This window comes from Rousettus aegyptiacus, unplaced genomic scaffold (genome assembly GCF_014176215.1).
Source record: "Rousettus aegyptiacus isolate mRouAeg1 unplaced genomic scaffold, mRouAeg1.p scaffold_m13_p_10, whole genome shotgun sequence".
Taxonomy (NCBI): domain Eukaryota; kingdom Metazoa; phylum Chordata; class Mammalia; order Chiroptera; family Pteropodidae; genus Rousettus; species Rousettus aegyptiacus.
This window is the reverse complement of record NW_023416285.1, coordinates 63,450,230-63,469,635: the sequence shown is the minus strand read 5'-3', so window position 1 is coordinate 63,469,635 and position 19,406 is coordinate 63,450,230. Positions and strand designations below refer to the sequence as shown.

Sequence of the window (19,406 nt, the reverse complement as noted above, 5' to 3'; positions counted from 1 at the left end):
CTTCATGAGCCTTATTTTTACTAACACTTTAATACTTGAATAGAAAGCTTGCTATCCCAGTTATTTGCAAACCTGTATAGAAAGGGGAAGTAATTTATCTTGGATCTTTTCTCCTATTCCCACCTAATGACCAGGCACACTGCCATGTCCTTTCTTAAACCAAGAATAGGTTTCCTCACTGGGAGGGTCATGGTCCTTGGAAGAGAATCAAATCCCAGCTTCCCTCACTGCCCACAGCTTGAGATAAAAGGGACGTACGATGGAGAACGGAAATAATTATTATCTCCCTGAGTGTGAAAACGTCTGTAAACAGATGCTCTCAGACAAACTGGGTGTTTATGTGGGGTTTATCCTGAAGAAGGGTAGCTTACAAAACATAACTGAGAATTAATAGAAGAGCTGCCCCACAACAGAGGGGCAAAGCAAGCATGCAGTTTGTATTACATACGTCCACTTTGAATCTCTTCATTCTTCTCTCATACAGTTGAGGAACGAGCTGCAGCAACGGATGCACAACAGACGACTGAGGGACACGAACACACACACATGATGAGCACAAAGGCTTCTCAGCATTGAGCATAAAGACGGTTTCCTATTTGTTTTTGTATTTACACGCTATACTTGTTCCACATAAAAAAGGACAAGATGTTATCTAAGAAAGCCCCTTGTGAGCATTTCAAAGAGCCCTGGCGAATAAGGCAAGAGAAGGAATGAAATCTGATAGCTCTATGCTAGAATCTTTGCTATTACTTTCATGAGGGCCTAAGTCGTTATTTGGCTGCCAAGAAGAAAAACACCAGTCTGCATCCTTGACAAGCCAAAAGCTGTCTGCTTCCAGACTTACTCAAAATGATTTGGGATAGATGAAAACAACTCTGTGAGAATCAGTTTTCCATTACGAAAATGTTTATCTGGAAGATTATATTGTACACACATCTCGTAACATTTATAAATTACACATTTTATTTTAAATTGAACATATGGAACAAGACAACAGGGGACACAAAAAATGACAATGTGTTGTTGATAGCGAAAAATGAGACTAAGATACATTTTCTCAAAATGTTTACCAAGCAGAAGAAAATGAAAGCACATTTGAGACATGTGGCTACCTGCTTCAGTTTCATTTTAAAGGCATGACTTGAACTGAACCTTCTCACAAATATTAAAATCCCTTATCAAATGGATTACTTTAACCCATATACAATGGTTATCTGTTAAACAATTTGACTTGTATTTGGTTTTTAAAGCCAGTATCACCTAACTTTCAAGTCCTCATATGTAAGAGTATTCAATGTGATAAACATTTAAATCTCAGTTTAAGATGACAGTTCTCTTTCCACAGGCATGTACATGTTTAAAATACACTATACTCCTCATTCCTTAAATTGGTCCATAATAGTGAGTCACAAGTTTAGAAAGAATATTATAGTCAAATTATTATTAAGTATTGTAGATTGAAATACCAAAGCACCTTGCTTAAATTTTTTTTTTAAATCCACACATACGAAAAGAAAAACTATTACTAAAACCTATAATTTAGAAGTGAACTGAATTTGAGTTATTGGTATCTGGCTAATCTTAGTAAATTCTCACTTTAAATGCCTAATTATTGATAAGGATATCTTAGGAATAGAAGTGGATATTTCTACTTAGGTTTAATTACATTTTTCACAATCATCTTTTAAAATAATTCTTAAAATGCCTCTGGATAAATCTATTTTTCCCTTGCACTAATCACCTTCTAAAACAATACATTTTACTTATTTGCTGTTCTTTTTTTCTTTTTTTTTGCTTCTAGAATGTAAATTACATGACAGCAGAATGGATTTTTTAGTTTTCTATTCTATTTACTGCTATATTTATGGTACCTAGAATTGTAACTGCCACATAGCAGATACTCAATAAATAATTGTTGAATGAATGAATTTAATATATATGTGGTTATTGAGATATAAAATAAATTAAATGTATAATAAATAGTAATTCTACTTGTTCATGCATATATAAACTTTTAAAGTAAAAACATGAATTTTTATCTAGCTCTATGATAAACTGCAAACACAAGTTTTTTTTAAAAAAAAAATACTAGTGATTATTAATAAGAAGTAATTCTAGAACTTACCACATTTGAATTGCCCAACTTCCGTGTCTTCGAATAATGAAATAAGAACTGTCAAAAAAAAAAGTAGTGACCCTTAGTATAGACAATTAGTAGTATTCTTTATTTATTTATTTATTTTTAAAATTTATTTTGATTAGTTTCAAGTATAAAGTACATTGATTAGACATCTATACAGTTCGTAAAATGATACCTCCAATTGCTCACTCCCTCCCCTGACCCTCCATCTAGCCAACATATTAATGCTAACTGCATTCCCTGTGCCGTGCTCCCCATCCCCATGACCATCCCTCAGCTACTATTTTGTACTTCTTTAACCCTTCACCCAATTCTCCCAGTCCCCCAAACTCCCCTCCCCTCTGTCTGTCACCAAATTGTTCACTATATTTGTAAGTCTGTTTTTGATTAGTTTGTTCTTTTTATTTCTTAGATTCCAGATATAAGTGAAATCATATGGTTTTTATCTTTCTCTGACTTAAATACCTTCTAGGTCCATCAAAGCAATTATCTTTCCATCTCCTTCCTTTTCATATGTAGGGGTTTTGTTTCCTTGTCCTTTCAGCCACTCTATCTTTTGGTTGGAGCATTTAATTCTTTTCCATTTAAGGTACTCATTGATAGGAATATAGTTGTTACCATTTTTTATTCCTTTTTTTGATACACATCTTTTTCTTCTTAAAGCAGTCCCTTCAACATTTCCTATAATATTGGCTTGGTGGTGATAAATTCCTTTAACTTATTTTTATCTGGGAAGCTCTTTATCTGTCCTTCAACTCTAAATGATAGCTTTGCTGGATAAAGTATTCTTGGTTGTAGATCCTGGGTCTTCATCACATCAAATATTTTGTGCTAAGACCTTCTATCCTGCATAGCTTCTTTTGAAAAATCAGCTGCCAGTCTTATGGATGTTCCCTTATAAGTAATTTTCTGTTTTTCTCCTGCCGCTTTTAGTATTCTTTCTTCGTATTTAACCTTTGGCATTTTCATTATGATGTGTCTTTATGTGGGCCTCTTTGGGTTCCTGGTTTTCTCTGAGCTTCCTGGGGTTTTATGTCCATTTCCTTCATCAAGTTAGGGAAATTGTCCATTATTGTTTCTTCAAACAGCTGTTCAACATCTTGATTTTCTTCAGGTACACTGATCAGAGAGATACTTGGACACTTAATAGTGTCATATGCTTCTTAAATTATTTTTATAGTCTTGGCATCTTATCTCTTGCCATTCTGATTGTGCGTTCTTGGCTTTCTTATCCTCTAGAAAGGGCATTTGATCCTTTTCTTTATTCACTTTGTTTATTCCTTTGTTTATTCCATTTAATATACTTCTCATCTCGGAATAATGTGTTCTTCATTTCAGACTGGTTCCCTTTTATAACTTCCATTTCCATTTTATGTTTTTTATCTCTTTGCTGAAGTTCTCACTGAATCATCTACACTTCCCAAAAGTTCATTGAACATCTTTATAATCAGTGTTTTGGACTCTGCATCTGTTAGATTACTTGACTCCATTAGATCTCTGTTCTGTTCTCTCATATGGTTTCTACTCGTTGGTCTTCCTATTTTGGCTGCCTCTTCATGTCTGTCTCTATGTTCTAAGCAAAGCTCCTAAGTCTCCTGGTCTTATTAGTGTGGATTTGTGAAGTAGGTGTCCAGTGGCACAGTCCTGAGATGGGTTCAGCTGCAGGCCAAATTTAGCCCAAGCCTCTCCCCTCTGAGGCCACCTGTTAAGATTCAGGAAGCGATCCACAGATGCTGTGCCTATAGTTGCCTCAAAAGGCCACACCAGAAACTGAGGCCAGCTGCCTCCAGTGTGAGTCTAGGCACTGCTCAGCAACAAGCACCTGACCCGCTGAGGATATACCTGGATGTGGCTTGGGTATGGCCACGAGTTGGAGGAGGCGAGGTTTCAGGGAATACTCTGGGCAGAGAGACCTCTATCATCTAGTTTGATGAAGTCTTGGCTATGGCAGCACTGTGTTTGTGCACTGCTATGGGGGAGGGCCCAACAGAGAACAATGGATACTGCCAGCAGTTCTGTATAGATCAAGTCTTCCCTGGGCCTTCACTCTGGCAATATCTCCCTCTAAGTCCCTGGTGCCCTCTGCATACATCCATATTGGCACCAGTGCTCAGAGCAAGCAGGTCCATCACCATGAAAATCTGCTAATGGACACACCCCCTTTAAGAGGCATCTGCCGCTGCTGCTACTGCAGCCTCCATCTCAGTCGCTCCAGACTGGACAACCCCGTGTCCTCGCCCTGTCCTACCTTCTGCTGTGTTTTCTTGGATTTCTCCCTAGTTGTTTGGTTTGTTCATCTAGATCCCAGGCAATTTTTCCTTGCTCCTTGCTCCTCTCCTTGTTTTCATCACAACTTTGATTTGGTCACCAGAGGGATGAACAAAGCCTCTATCAATTACGCCATTTTTTTTTTTTTTTTTTTTTTTGCCTCCTCACAGTGGTTTTCAGTTTCAGTTCAAGGTTCTCCAACATGTACTTTTTCTGTGGTAGCTCTTATGTGCAGATCCCACACTCAGACATGCTGATGTGCAAGTTAGGTGTTTTTTGTTGAGTTTCAGATGTTGAGCTTATTGTTGTTTCAAGGGGAAAGATCTAGGGACAGCTCTCACTCTGCCATGTTTCTGACATCACTCTTGTTTTTTATTTGCCTGAAGCCTGGTCTAGAAATTTATTTAAGTGTTCGAAGCTTCTGTTCCAAGTAAGCCAATCTGGCTGCGTCTCTCTTCCAGATTTCAGGATAGCAGTTTGCCTTGAAACTCAGTTCTTTATAAGACTTGTTTGGATAGCTGCAAGATGAGATCTTTTCATCCACCTGCCAGAATCTTAAAAGCTTATATAGAAGCCCGAACTGTGTTCAGCCATGTATTCAGTCCATATGGTCTCAGCAACATGTTATTCTCTCAAGGCCACATTCTTGATATAGTTCTAGCTATAGGAATGGTGGGCAGAACATACATTCCAAGGACAGGGGAGGAGGAGAGCAACATCTAATTGTCCAGATCCAGATCAGGTCAACTGGCAGTCACATCCTCTTGACAACCTCCTCTAAGCAGGATGCAATTTAGTCCAGAGATTCTGGTGGCTTGGACTTTGGTGGTTTAGTGACTTTGGTGGTTTAGTGGATTGTTGAAACAAGGTCAGATAGCAGATGTATTGTGATTGTAAGATCAACAGGATTGCTTTTCCAATGGCCCACTTTCCATCACACAGACTGAGCAATCTTAGCGACTTGCCTAAAATGATACAAATGCTAATAGGTGCCAGCATAGGTACTAGTTCCAATCTTATTTCAAATAATTTGACTTGTCTTACAATATAGTTGACCCTTGAACAGCACGGGTTTGAACTATACAGGTCCACTCATAAGCAGACTTTTCAGTAAATACAGACAACCCTTTGTATCTGAGAGTTTCACATAAGCGGCTATCATTTCTTAATGTATATATTTATAGAAATTATCTTACCCTTTTGGTATTATCTTTTTCATTTGTTTTCTGTTGAAAAAAGATATACAAATATCACTATATTATATATAACATAAAATTATATATTATGTATAATATATGGTATAAAATTTGTAATAGAATATGTCATAATTTAAAAAGCATATTACACATGTTACATATAAAATATAAGACCGAAATTGGTTAAGCATATATTGCTCTAAAAATGAGCAATTGCAGACTATTTATAAATAGAAATATGAACAAAGATCTTTACTACAACGTTATTCATAAAACATTGGAAACATTCTAAATGTTCATTAGTAGTAGAATGGGAAATTATGATCCAATCACCTATATTATATTCAGAGAAATAGACTAGAAGGAACCACATCAAAATATTTGTAATTTTTATCACTAAATAATAAGATTGAGCTATTTTTGCTTCCTTTCATGAACTTTTCTATATTCCTCTTTTCCTCCAAAAATATTTTTTTTAATGAATCATATCATTTCTTTTCATTATTCTTTTTGTTCTGATTTGCTTTAAATATTAAAGAAAATTCACGGAAAAACAGCATTGTCATTTCTTTTATTGTAATTAGGAAAAAAGTCAACTAAGCATTTTAGGAAATATCACCGTTAAAAATACTGGAATAAAAACAGTTTAAAACACTTTCAGAAAACATTTATGGTTTCAAAAAAATCAAGGTTTCTTTGAATTACTGTATGTGAAAGGCATGGAAATCAGAATGTACCAATGATCATAGGTTAAATTAGAATTGATAATGAAAAAATATAATTGTAAAGCTGAAGGTCTTATCCTTAATAAGACAGTTTTAAAATAACTGTATCTGTATAAGATACAGAATATAAAACCAGGTATAGCCATTATCCTATTTTTCAAGGTCCTACTTATCCTCACTTTAGGACAAAAAGTTCTCCCAGAAGAATCAAATAATTTTAATAAGAAACCAAGACAGCACCATAAAAACATAATTGTTAAACTGACATTGATAATACAGTTTCCCCCCCCCCCCCTAGATTCTTAATTCCTTCTCTCTAGCAAAGAAAGTTGCATCTTTTCTCCAATTGTAGTATGAGTCAGGGAGAAAAAAAAGCAAAATGACCCATTTCTCTCTTCAGAAGTAGAACATATCTTTTACTTGAGGGGGACATATAACTTTCCAATACATGATTGACCTTAAATTCTGACATCAGAGAAACTGAAGTATTTGTTTCTTATCCCAAATCAACTTCTCTTCTCCTAGCTCATCTTAGCTCAGTTCCTAAGTTGGGTATATTTTCTTCCAGGAGGAATTCCAAGATATTGCTGAGCAATTTTCTGCCTATAAATGCAACACAATTTCAACCTTACCTGGGACTTTGGGAGAGTCCCCATGATCATCAAACAAAGCTCCTCCAATGCATTGGTTACCTGATGGGAATGAGAAGATACACAGGCTAGGTTTCTGTTTTAACAACATTTGCAGAAAAGATATAGCTACAGAATGTTAGGAACACAAGGATATTCCAACTACCCAGAATAGAATCCTTCTTGTGGCCCACTGAAATTCTGTTGGAATCCCTTGGCTCCTCTCATGACAAAAACTTGGCTCCTAAAAGTAAAACCTTCCTTCCAATCAGGAAAAATAATGTTATGTACTGTGTATATGCACTGATTAAGCTTCCACTGTGATCCAGATACATAGCTCTCAGTACTTGCTAAGATTTCATGAAATTCTATGACAGAGTAATTAGGGCAGTGTCAAAAGAGGGATTATTCTTCCCAGTTTGCAGTGAAGTCTGAACCACATGCCAAAGCAATGAGCCTCACTGAATATTACTCATTATTGCCTAATTTGAAAATCCTACAATTGCTCCCAAACAATGGAAGTCGGAGGGGAAGAAGCCATACACAGTGCACCTAATCTGAGTTACCACCCTTCCAGGCTGCTGACTGCACACCTCAAGATCAGGTTTTTCAAAGCATCTGAACACAGAAGTAGGGCAGGGCTCCTTGTGGTTACCAGCCAGCTGGGTGTGGTGAGGAGCAGCACAAATGGACAAGTAGGGGCGAAACCTGCTTTGCACAGAATTTAGCACAGTAGTACCACAAACAATTGATTACTTAATAAATGTACATTGGAAATAGTGAGGATCCGGAACCATGGCGGGGTGATATTATTAGTGGTTAAAAACATAGGCCGTGAGGTCTGCAATTCTATAGCAGTGCAAATTTCATTTCTACTCTTTAGTAGCTGTGTTACCTTGGGCTGGTTACCTAACCTCTCTAAATTTCAGTTTCTTCAGCCATAAATCAGGGATGACAACATCACTCTAGAGGGTTCTTGGAAGGATTAAATGTAGGTAAAGCTGTTAGCACAGTGCCAGGTACATAGCAATTAGCTAATAATGGTACCATTAAAAAATGTGTAACCTGTAAAGCTTGATTTACAGCTGTAATTACACTTAATTTAGAAGGCTTGTCGAAAGGATTGTTAGGGACCACCAATATTCTCTACCTTTGAACAACAGTGTATGTTTAATATGGTTGGTCGTAGTTAGGGATACAGTTGGAATCATCAAACAGCTTTTCTTAGCATCCTTCCTAACATCAGAGGTCTGCTTTGTTCTCTTTCTTTTGTTTGCCTGTCATGCAGATTGTTGGGATATTTATTAATAATATTAAGTGACATATTTATATAATGTGTCAATAAATTACAAAACACTTTCACATACATAATTCATATTCTTTCCTTAAAACACAGCTATGAGGTATACAGGACAGGAATTGTTATTCTCACATACAAAGGAAGTGAGGTTCTAAGACTCTATCACTTGCCCAATACCACACATAGCTAGTAGTTGGTAGAGTGGCCTGGGAACTAGGTTTTCTGAACTTTAGGTATTCCTGTGTTGTATTGGTATTGGGAGTTGGATGAGAGAAAAATCAGAGTGTGAACACTGACACATTCTTTCTCACTTTTCTTTTCAGGATGGAGACACAGGTCATTCCATAAAAATCTGAAAATAAACTTTTGAAATTTCTTTTAATAGCCCATCCAGAAATGCTGTAAAATATAAAACAATAGCAAGAATATCTAGTGACATCATTTGTCAATGATGTGTCTTAGGAATAAATTCAGATGTATGAGTGCTTCCTTAGAAAACAGATTCTAAGCTGGATAAGGCTTGGCAATAAAATTGTTTGACTGAAAAAATTTCAAAACAAATTGCATTTTCTCCAGCAACTCTTTATATGAAGCCATTATTTAATGATCTACAACTAATCTTTAAGGATTCTTCTCTACTAAAATTTTAATATTTTATTGTTTTATGTATGGATCTTAAAGATCCTTAATTTTCTATTTGGTAAAATGTTTTGAAGCTCTGTTCAGATAACCATATAAATTATAAAATAATAGTTAATTTGAAAATTAATTATTTTAAAAAATAGTACCAGTTAATGTAAAAGATTCCATAGTGAATTTATCAGCTTTTCAAAATGTGCACAGCATCCAAATCCAATAAAAGGTTAGTTTACCTTGATGGTGCTTAGGTGAGTACTTTAAAAGTTATCTGTTTAATACTGCAGAAATAAAAGTGATTCTGAGGGTGTTCCTGAATTTTATATACAGTATAAAAGCTTTATTAATACCCATCACATGTTATATCCATCAGTGCTTCTCAAGTAATTTGAAATATTGTTCATAAACAGGTCACCTGTTACGATCCTACTCTTGTTTTGCCATCCAGTGCCTTTAACTTCCTATAAGTAATCCTCTGAAAACCAAGGAATGGGCTGAGGCAGAGAACTATGGCACTACATAAGGCTGTCTACACACAAGCCAGGCTGACATTCTGGAAGGAGTCTGGAGGACCTCTGCCAAGCCCTCTTTCTCATCTGGAAGGCAAGTGATATTGATTAAGAAACTCCAGACAATGAAAGTCAAGACACTATGCTAACTCCGTTATACCTGTGCTCAGATATAGAGCTGCAGACAGACAGAAGCAGCAGTATCCAGTGGTATAAAGAGGACACACTTATTTCCCACACCTCGTGTTTCCATGCACAGGAGCTAGACTAATACTCCTCTTTCCCCAACCCCTTCTTAACTTTTTCCTATGGTAAGAGGAGTGAGAGTTATCCGAGAGTTACCTGAGAGATGCTCCTTTTAGCCCTTTTCCCTTAGGGAGACCTTAGGGAGACCAACTCTTTTATTGTCTGGTTTCTGTCCTATGGCAGAAAACCAGATTCTGGCAGGAGACCCTGAGTCACCATCTATCTCAGTTTAATTTTGAAGGTAGTTTTAGAAAACACACTTGGCATCAGATCTAAGTCTACAATCACAAATCAACTTTTCGGTTACAATGATACTTTGATCTCTGTAAGTTTGATTCCTTAAGTTTCTCCTTCCATGGGTTTCAAACTCAATTAGGGGACAGGATATTAGCCCCCAAATACAGCAATAGATACATTATTTTTAATCTAACACAGAATTTTATTTTGAAATTAGCATTTACATTTCCAAAATATGTGTATATTATCTACAAATCTATTTTACTTAGAGATGAGAGTCCTAGCACTTTACAACATGAGCTCATAGCACTGATTTTTACCTGCAGTGTAAATGATGTAATAATTTCTAATATGTCGACATGTTTTAATAAGTCCATAAATTATTAAAGGAGAAAATGGAATATTCAGCACTACATAAAGCCTACATCATTACCAAACACCTCCAACTGGAATTACCTGAGGCTGAGAACCAATGGACAGGAAAGATGAACAAGCAGCATCTATCTATAGAAAACAAAAATGCCAGTTAGAGAGACAGACAGAGAATAGCAGAAAATAGAAAGCAGATTTTACAAAGTCAGGTTACCTATGTAACATTAATCAAAGTTCCGGGACAGTTTAAGACCCTGTATTTGGGGTTGAGGAGCCTCTTAAACTTTCTAAGAAAGTCCTAAAATTAGGATTTCCCCCAAATTCGTGCCCAGCCAAAGGTGATATATGTCTCCAAGAAAAGTTGATAGAGATCATTAGAGAGTATAAAGATGCTTTAAACATTGAGGGAAAAAACTTTGGGTATTCTTCAGCCTGATGAATGGGAGTGGTGACAAAAAAATATACCCTAGAAATTAAGGCACATCCTGTTCTCATGGGGTTCCTTATTACATGTAAATCTAACTACATAATCTAAATTAAATGATAATAGCATAGTGCTAAATTAAAATTGCATGATAAATAGCATATAATAAAAACTCCTACAAAACATGGGCAATCTACTAGTGTGCAACCAAGGAACCACTGAAGGTTTAATGAACTGCAATTGGCAACCAGCTGAACCACTGAAGGTTTAATGAACTGCAATTGGCAACCAGCTGTTCTCAGCCTTTATCCCAAAGAGGAAACTTGAAAGACTTTAAACTGTAATTTAAAAACTTTCTGTAAATCATTTAAAAAACTGTGCTGAGAAGTTAAGCATTATGCTGGATGTCTGGAGTTGTTTATGGTGTTATGTCTTTGGTGGCCTTTTAAAATGGGACTGGGAAAGAAACAGCACTGATTCTTGTCTGTCTTGGATCATTTAGGTTGAGTCCTGTTTATGGCATAACATCTCAGGGCCCCTTTTCTAGTCCCGGACTTCTTTGTTGATAAGTTTAATTTAATTTCCATTCTCCTACCAAACAGGGGGAATTATCATATTCTTCATTCATAAGTTCTCAAGCTCCTTATTGCTTCCAAGTTGACCATTTCCTAAAATATATGACTTTTTAATTGAAAGAATAACAAAGGTGTCCAATATTATGGAAAGGTATAGCTTATGTCTCTCTCTTTATCTTCACAGAACTTGTCAAGTATCTGGGGAATTGTTTTATTCCACTTGTCCCTGTCCTCACACACCTGCTCCCTCTCCCATGTTATATGAACCCAGAATCATGACTACAAAGACACACACACACACACACACACACACACTGAAAAACTTCTTGAGGGCAGGGTCTACGCCATATCTAACTTGCCCAGAATAAATGTTCGATAAATCTTATTTAATTAAATTAAATGAACATCTGGACAAAAATAAAAGAGACGATAATTGCAAGGGGAAAGCCAAAAGAATTGTGACCAATACCTAACATATCACCTCCAAATGTTATTTAGTGTGATTTAGTAGCATAGGAGGAAGTGGGTCCTCCCCAAATTTCTGTGGTGCTTAGGTATCTGAAAATATTACTTGCTCAAGGAGAAAGCTGTCTGCCCACAGCCAGGTTGCCCATCCGTGTGAGGTAGCCATGTCTAAGAATAGAAAATCTTTGAAACTCCAGGTTAACTAATCAGTGCATCAACATTGTTTGAATAAATGCATCAGAATAGAAAAAAACACCAATTAGTCAAATTAGTAGATAATTACAGAGCTTTTCAGTTTTTGTTCTCTTTCCTTTTAAAAGGCCCAGCAACAATGCTCACCTACTTTCCATTTGGGTAAGCATTTGTTCATTTTACTCAGCTTCTGGTCCTAATGGTTTTAAGTACCACTAATTGCTTTTGAGAACTCTGTAGAGTCCATTGATGAATCTGTTTGAAAATGTATTAAGATGTAACTGGCATTTTTGTTTTTTATAGATGATGCTTGTTCATCTTTCCTGTCCATTGATTCTCTATGTGTTTCTAGCGTTCTTAACATCTTAACTTCTTTAAATATTTTTTCTCTAAAAAAAATTATAGTGCTTCTCTGATTTTTTTCTAGCATTATCATCTAAAATATTTTTTCATCAAAGATTTTCCACAGAAATATAGATGATTTCAAGCTAAAATACATGTTTCTGTATTATATATTAATATGTTATCTAAATTATTCATCTTGGTTATATATTTCTAGTATGTATCTTGATATAGCCAAGCAAAGGCCCTTATAACAGGCTTTATGAAATTCTACGCTATCAAAGACTGGTTAGGACTTGGCACTTACCATCTATTTTGTCATCTCCCTTATGTATTTTGTCAGGGGTGGCTTAGGTAGAAAGGGTATTGTCCTCAGTTCATAGTTCACTATCATTACTGGGCTCGCTTTATTTCTTCTTTTTATGTTTTCATTTACTACTCCTAGTCCATCATCCCAAAGGCAACTCTTCTCATGTGTTTGATGTGGATCCCATTTGCTTAGGTTCTTGTAAACTCTGTTCTGTTATTTGGTGTGCATGTATAGTATTTTCCTACCTTTTTCAATTGACACTGTACTTTGAGATCTATCCATATTACTGGGTGCATCTACTTTGCTGCTGCTAACTGCTCTAGTGTACTCTATAATGTGCACCCACCACATGTTGCCTCCCCACTCCCCAGTCATGTACAACTGTGTTTCCTGCGATTCCTTTCATTACCTCCTAGATCTGTCCTCCACTTATGCAGCTGTAGGACAATATCTTCGGGCAATAAAACCAGGAGAGGGAATGCTAGACCATGGGAATATCTAGATTGCTTTTCAGATGGCTCCACAGTTGACACTCACCAACAAAGCATGAGGGTTCATACACCCCACACCCTTGCTAACACTTGCCATTATTTAGATTTCAATTTTTTGCCAGTCTAATGGGTGGAAAGTGACACTTTGCTTAATTTTTATTTCATTATTACTTAGTTCGAGCATCTCTTTAGATGCTTGTTGCTTATTGGACTTTTAGGTTTCATCTTTTAAATTGTTCTATCCTTTGACTATTTTTACTTTGGATTCCTATCTTTATCTAATTGATTTGATAGCATTTCTTAGGTGTTCTAAAATTAATCCCTTATTCGTTTTAGACATTGTTAATATCTTCTTTCAAAGGCTGTTACCTTTTTCCATGCAGTTTTTTCTCAATACAAATATTTACTTTTAATGTAATTCAATTCATCATGTTTTTGGTCTTATGATTTATATTTGAAGTTTTATTTGAGAAGTCTTTCCCTGCTCCTACTAAAGATATTTTCCTAATAGAAAATATTTTCTATTAATTCTATAATCACACCTTTTATACTTATCTTTAATCTATCTGGAGCCCACCTTTGTATAGGATGTTGTTTTATTTTTCTCCATACAGCAAGCCAGTTTCCCAAATTTCATTAGCTAAACAATCTATCCTTTCCCCACTGAATTTTAATGTTACTTTTATTGTAAAATAAGTTTGTGTGTATGAGCATGTCTATTTTATTGGGTCTCCCCAGAAACAGACCTTGCAATAAGGATGTGGATATAAGTAGATTTCTTTGGGAGATGGCCCAAAAAGCACTAGCAAAAGAGTAGAGAAGTAAAACAGGGAAGTAAAGGAAACCAATAAAGGGAATGTTATCAAGTAGGTTACCACAGTGTAACTGGGGTCAATTTGTCTGAAGGACTCTGGGAGCCAATGTAGAACTCAAAGTTTTCCGGAGGGCAGAGGCGGCAAAGGTATTTATATGCTAACTCCCTTAGATTACCAATTGAGGACTGCTCTCAGAGGGGGCATTTATTCCCAGACATTCTAATTTATCCTGAACACAGGTTAAGCAGGCAGAGTCTCAGGGTATGCAATTCGAAACAATAAGTTTGGAGTGCTCTGGAATGGTGAAGGCCAAAGGGATATGACTGGGTACTGACAAGTGTCTGCCAAACTCTCCAAGCTCTAGTCTCTGTTCTACTGATTCATTTGTTCTTGAGCCATTATGTTTTTCATTACTACGGTTTTATAGTACTTCTTGATACCTGGTAGGTAAAGTTCCTTAGCTATTTGTAGACCTATATTTTTCCATATCAATTTTAGTTTATATTTATGAAGTTTCTGACAAAAAAAATAACTAAATAAAATTATGACTGGAATTACATTAATTGTAATGGAATTTACATTGATTAATATGGGGATAATTTATATTTTTATTACATTAAATCAATTGTTTCATCAAAGAGCAAAGAATGTCTCTCCATATAGTCATATCGTATTCTATTTCCTTTATTAAAATTTATTTTTTTTCTCTATAAAGTAATTGTGTTTTCTGGTTAGGTCAATTCCTAAATATTTATAGTTTTCATTGCCATCGTGAATAATATATTTTTAATTTTATTTTTTGTTACTTTTTCCTAATGAAAAGAAATGTTACTGATTCTTGTATATTGGTATTATATCCCAAAATCTTCTCAATTCTCATCTAAGCTCTAATACTGTAAGAGCAAGAAATTTGTTAATGTAATCCATCATGATTATAGATCAAAGGAGAAAAGGCATATTGTTCATCTCAATATTGATTCAGATAAACTGTTTAAGTTCAAATTTGATTTAGGATTAACAAAACTCTTAGGAAGGCAGGAAAAAAGAAGAGAACATCCTTAACTGGGTAAAGGTTATATAACAGAATTCTAGAACAAATTTATACTTCGTGGAGAAGCTTCAGATGCATTTACTGTGTAACATAGTACTGGAGGCCTTGCAGGGGAAAAAAAGGAAAGAAATTTTATTCAGTGCTTATTGTGTTATGCACCTTTTGAGCATCAGATATTTTTCTAGGAATTTATTCATTGCATCTAACTTTTCAATATTTTAACCATATACCTGTCCATAGAATTTGTTTTTGGTTACAGCTTTACTGAGATATAATTCACATACCACATAATTCAACCATTTAAAGTGTACAATTCAATGGTTTTTACTGCTGTTTATAGAGTTGTGCAACCATTGCCAGTCGATTGTCCATAATACTTTTAAAAAACATTTTAAAATCTCTGTTTTTCTTGGTGGTCTACCCCTTTTTTCAGTCTATATCTCATTTATCTTTATCTTCCTTCTGAAATTCAAAATTGGTGCCTATTAACATTTGAAAAAACAAACATTTGTTTTTGTTAAATTATTGATTTGTTCTTTTTTCTCTTTATAAAATTTATATCTGCCCCTGTTTTTATTATTTACTTCTTTCTGGTTTCTTTGATTTTCCCTGTTGTTCTTTTTTCTCAGATTTTTTTAGGTGAAAGCTTAGCTTGTTTTCCAATTTTCTCCTGTTCTGATAAATATACATGAAGCTAAAATTTCTCTTTAGCTACTATTTTAGCTCTAGTCTACAATATTGACTTTTAATGTTTTTATGTCACTGAGTTCTAAGTATTTTGTAATTTCATTTTTAGCGCAAGGTTATTTACCGAAATGCTATTTATTTTCCAAATAGATGAGATATTCAAGTTATATTTTCATTATTAATTTCTAATTTTATTGCATTATGATTGAAAAACACTTTCAATGGATCCTTTCTAACTTACGGAAACTTTTGTTTTGTTCTAACTCATGGTCTTTTTTTTTTTTCAGTGTTCCAATTATACTCAAAAAGAATATGTATACTATTAAGTGTAGGCTTTAAAAAATATTTTTAATAGTTCAAGTTTATTAATTGTATGGTTAGATCTTTGATATATCTACTAATGTGTTATCTGTTTAACTATCAGTTCAGAGAGAGATGTATTAAAGTCTCCAACTACCAACTGTTCATTTACCTATTTTTCCCTGAAGATCTGTCAACTGTTAAAAGTTTTAAGTTTGTTTTGTTAACATGTATTAATGATGGTTGTATCTGTTTGCTTGTTGTTGTTTTATTAGCATATAAGACCCCTCTTTGTTATGATAGTTTGTATATTTGAATTTTTTTGTTGTTATGTTGGTGACATTGGTTAACAAAATCCAGTTAAGTCTCAGGTGTACAATTCAACAGTAAGGAATATATATTTCGCATTGTGTGTTCACAGCCCATAGTTAGATTCCCTTCTGTCACCACATATTTGATCCCTTTTACCCCATCTACCTCCTACCTCCCCTCTATCCTCTGGTAGCTACTAGTTTATCATCCATGTCCATGAGTCTCTTTTTGTTTGCTGCTTTTAGGTTTATATACCACATACAAGTGATATCATGTGTTTTTCAACTTTTTCCGTCTGGCTTATTTTGCTGAGCATGATTATCTCAAAGTCCATCCATGTTTGAATTCTACTTTAGAAGATATGAAGACTGCTACTTCAATTTTCTTGACATTCATATCTGCTTGGTACATCATTTCTATCCTTTTATGCTTAGACTTTTTTTGTTTTCTGTTTTAAGTGTGACTGTTCTAGATAATATATTTGAAATATCTTTTTAAAATTCAATCTGAGTATCTCTGTCTTGTAAGTGGTATATTTTAGCACACTTACATTTATTGTAATTACTCTATTTTGAGGACTTATTTTTACCATCTTACTTTTCTTTCATCTTTCCTTTCATTTAAAAAAATTACAATTCTGAATTATATGATATCGGGATTCTAGGAAAATCACAGTTGTACAAAAGCTTAATTATACTATTTCATTTCACCATGATAATTTCAAAGAAGGGTAAAGTTTCCATTAATTCATATTATGATAATTCTGTACCTCATTCCACAACTGTAGTTCTTGTTCAGGCTTTAATCCTTGAGGTAATATTGGAGCACCTAAAAAAAAAGTTATACTCACATGTTAATTGTATAGTGTTTCTTCTAAAAGTAAATATTTACATATATAGTCATTAGTCACTTAACAATGGGGATACTTCTACTAAGCCCTTCACTGTGAGAAATGTGTTGTTAGGTGATTTTGTCATTGTGCAAACATCCTAGAGCACACTTACACAAAACTCAGTGGTACAGCCTACTACACACCTAGGCTGTGTGATATAGCCTATTGCTCTTAGGCTACAAACCTGTAGAGCATGTCACTGTACTGAATACTGCAGTCAAGTGTAACACAATCATAGATATTTGTGTATCTAAACAGAAAAGGTACAGTAAAATTATGGTATGAAAGATTTTTTTAAATGATACACTTGTACAGAGCACTTGCCATAAATGGAACTTGCAGGACTGGAAGTTGCTCTGGGTGAATCAGTGAGTGAGTGGTGAGTGAATGTGAAGGCTTAAGACATCACTGTACACTGTTTTAGACTTTGTAAACACTGTACATTTAGGCTACACTAAATTTATTTTGAAATATTTTTCTTTATTCATTAATAAACTAACCTAAGTTCACTGTAACTTTTTTTACTTTATAGGCTTTCTAAGTAGGCTTTAAACTTCTTGACTCTTTTGTAATAACACTTAGCTTAAAACACAAATACATTTTTCAGCTGTACAAAAATATTTTCTTTATAACCTTATTCTATAAGTTTATTCTATAAGCTTTTTTGTATTTTTAAAATTTCATTGTAAATTTTTACTATTTAAAATATTTTTGTTAAAAACTGAGACACACACACACATTAACCTAGGTCTGCAGAGGGGTCAGGAGCATCACTATCACTGTCTTCCATGTCCACGTCCTGTCCCACTGGAAGGTCGTCAGGGGCAATAACATGCATAGAGCTGTTATCTCCTATAATAACAATGCCTTCTTCTGGAATACCTCCTGAAAAACCTGCTTAAGGTTCTTCTTGAGGATATGTCACTCTTTTCAAAGATATGCCTATGATGATTTGCTTGATTTGTTTGTTTGTTTGTTTTCACCATAGATTTACTTGAAAACAAATAATGCATCATGAACATTCTCTATTAATGAAAACCTTTCAATGTTGGGTCCATGTTTTCCAACTTTTTAAGGAGCTTATTGAGGTCTGCACTTGCTTCTGCTAAACCAACCCTTAACTCCAAATTTTCTTGGGGATTCCTATTCTTTTTATTCTCCTGCAGGTTCTTTTTCTCTTGTCTCTTCTTTGGCTATGTGTTCCTGTTCAAGTCCCAATAATTTCTCATTAGTCTATTCCTCAGCCACCAGCTCTAAGAGCTCCTCAATTTTATCCTTATCTACACCCAGGTCAAAATTGTTTGCCATCTTAACCATAGCCTCGTTAATTTTTTCAACTTCCTCATCACTGGCAAATCCTTTGAAGTCATAAGTATCTTCTTCCAGATGAACCTCATCAGTGTCTTCTTCCAGACGTCATTCATATACTCTTTAGTGTTATTGCCCCAAACCCACACAAGATTCCTGATGCAATCAGAGATGTTGTCATCTTTCCAGAATTCTATCAGTGTTTTCTCAGTGTCTTCCTCAGTTGCAGCAGTAGCCCAGATAAAGATCTTCTCAGGTAGTAGGGCTTATAAAATGTTATAACTCCTTGATCTATTGGTTGGATCAAAGAGGTGGTGTTTGAAGCAAGAAATGCCACTTTGATATTAGGATGAAGATCACTGATAAAAGATATCCAAGAACATTGTCAACAATAAACAAAATCTTAAAAGTTATGTTATTCTCCAAACAGTATTTCTCCAATTCGCTGGCACAGAAATTTAGGAGGACACCTCGGAAGAAGAGGTGGGTCATCCATGACTTCTTATTGTTCCTATACTACACTGGCATTATGTATTTACTGATATGCTTGAAGGCCCTTTAGTTCTCACTATTCCAGATCATGAAGAGTTTCAATCTGTGGCCTGCAACATTGGCTCCAAGCAAGACAATTACCCTGTCCTTTAAAGTCTTGAAACCCGGCATTGACTGGGCCTCCTCCTTATGGATCATGTAAATCCTTTCAGCCATCTCCAAAATAAGGAGGCTTCATCCATATTGAATATTTGCTCTGGCAATAATTTTTCCCCCACAATCGACTTATCTAGAGTTTCTAAAAATTCTTCAGCTACCTTCACATGAGCACTCACACACTCACCACTCACTTTCACATTATGTAATGAATAGCAAGTCTTGAATTGTTTAAACCACCCAGCCAGGTCCAGCTATTCATTCAATATTGGCAATTGAACTTTTTGCATTGGCCGTGATCTTCAGATGCTGTGTCTGGCTTTCAATCGAGGTCAT

The 19,406-nt window shown here is 35.1% G+C and overlaps 1 protein-coding gene across 1 annotated transcript in view; it reads right to left on the bottom strand.

Annotated features, from left to right (window-relative positions):
* LOC107509634 overlaps window positions 1-19,130 on the bottom strand; it is a 70,150-nt gene extending 51,020 nt beyond the window's left edge. Inside the window, exons 1-9 of the mRNA XM_016142310.2 lie at window positions 18,992-19,130; window positions 17,859-17,999; window positions 16,992-17,050; window positions 10,320-10,390; window positions 7,525-7,666; window positions 6,962-7,021; window positions 5,605-5,634; window positions 2,126-2,173; window positions 449-523 (exon numbers count right to left, since the gene is read on the bottom strand). Of these exons, the coding sequence (XP_015997796.2) occupies window positions 449-523; window positions 2,126-2,173; window positions 5,605-5,634; window positions 6,962-7,021; window positions 7,525-7,666; window positions 10,320-10,390; window positions 16,992-17,050; window positions 17,859-17,999; window positions 18,992-19,130 (765 nt within the window). The remainder of the gene's footprint in view (window positions 1-448; window positions 524-2,125; window positions 2,174-5,604; window positions 5,635-6,961; window positions 7,022-7,524; window positions 7,667-10,319; window positions 10,391-16,991; window positions 17,051-17,858; window positions 18,000-18,991) is intronic.
* Window positions 19,131-19,406: the final 276 nt, after the last annotated feature.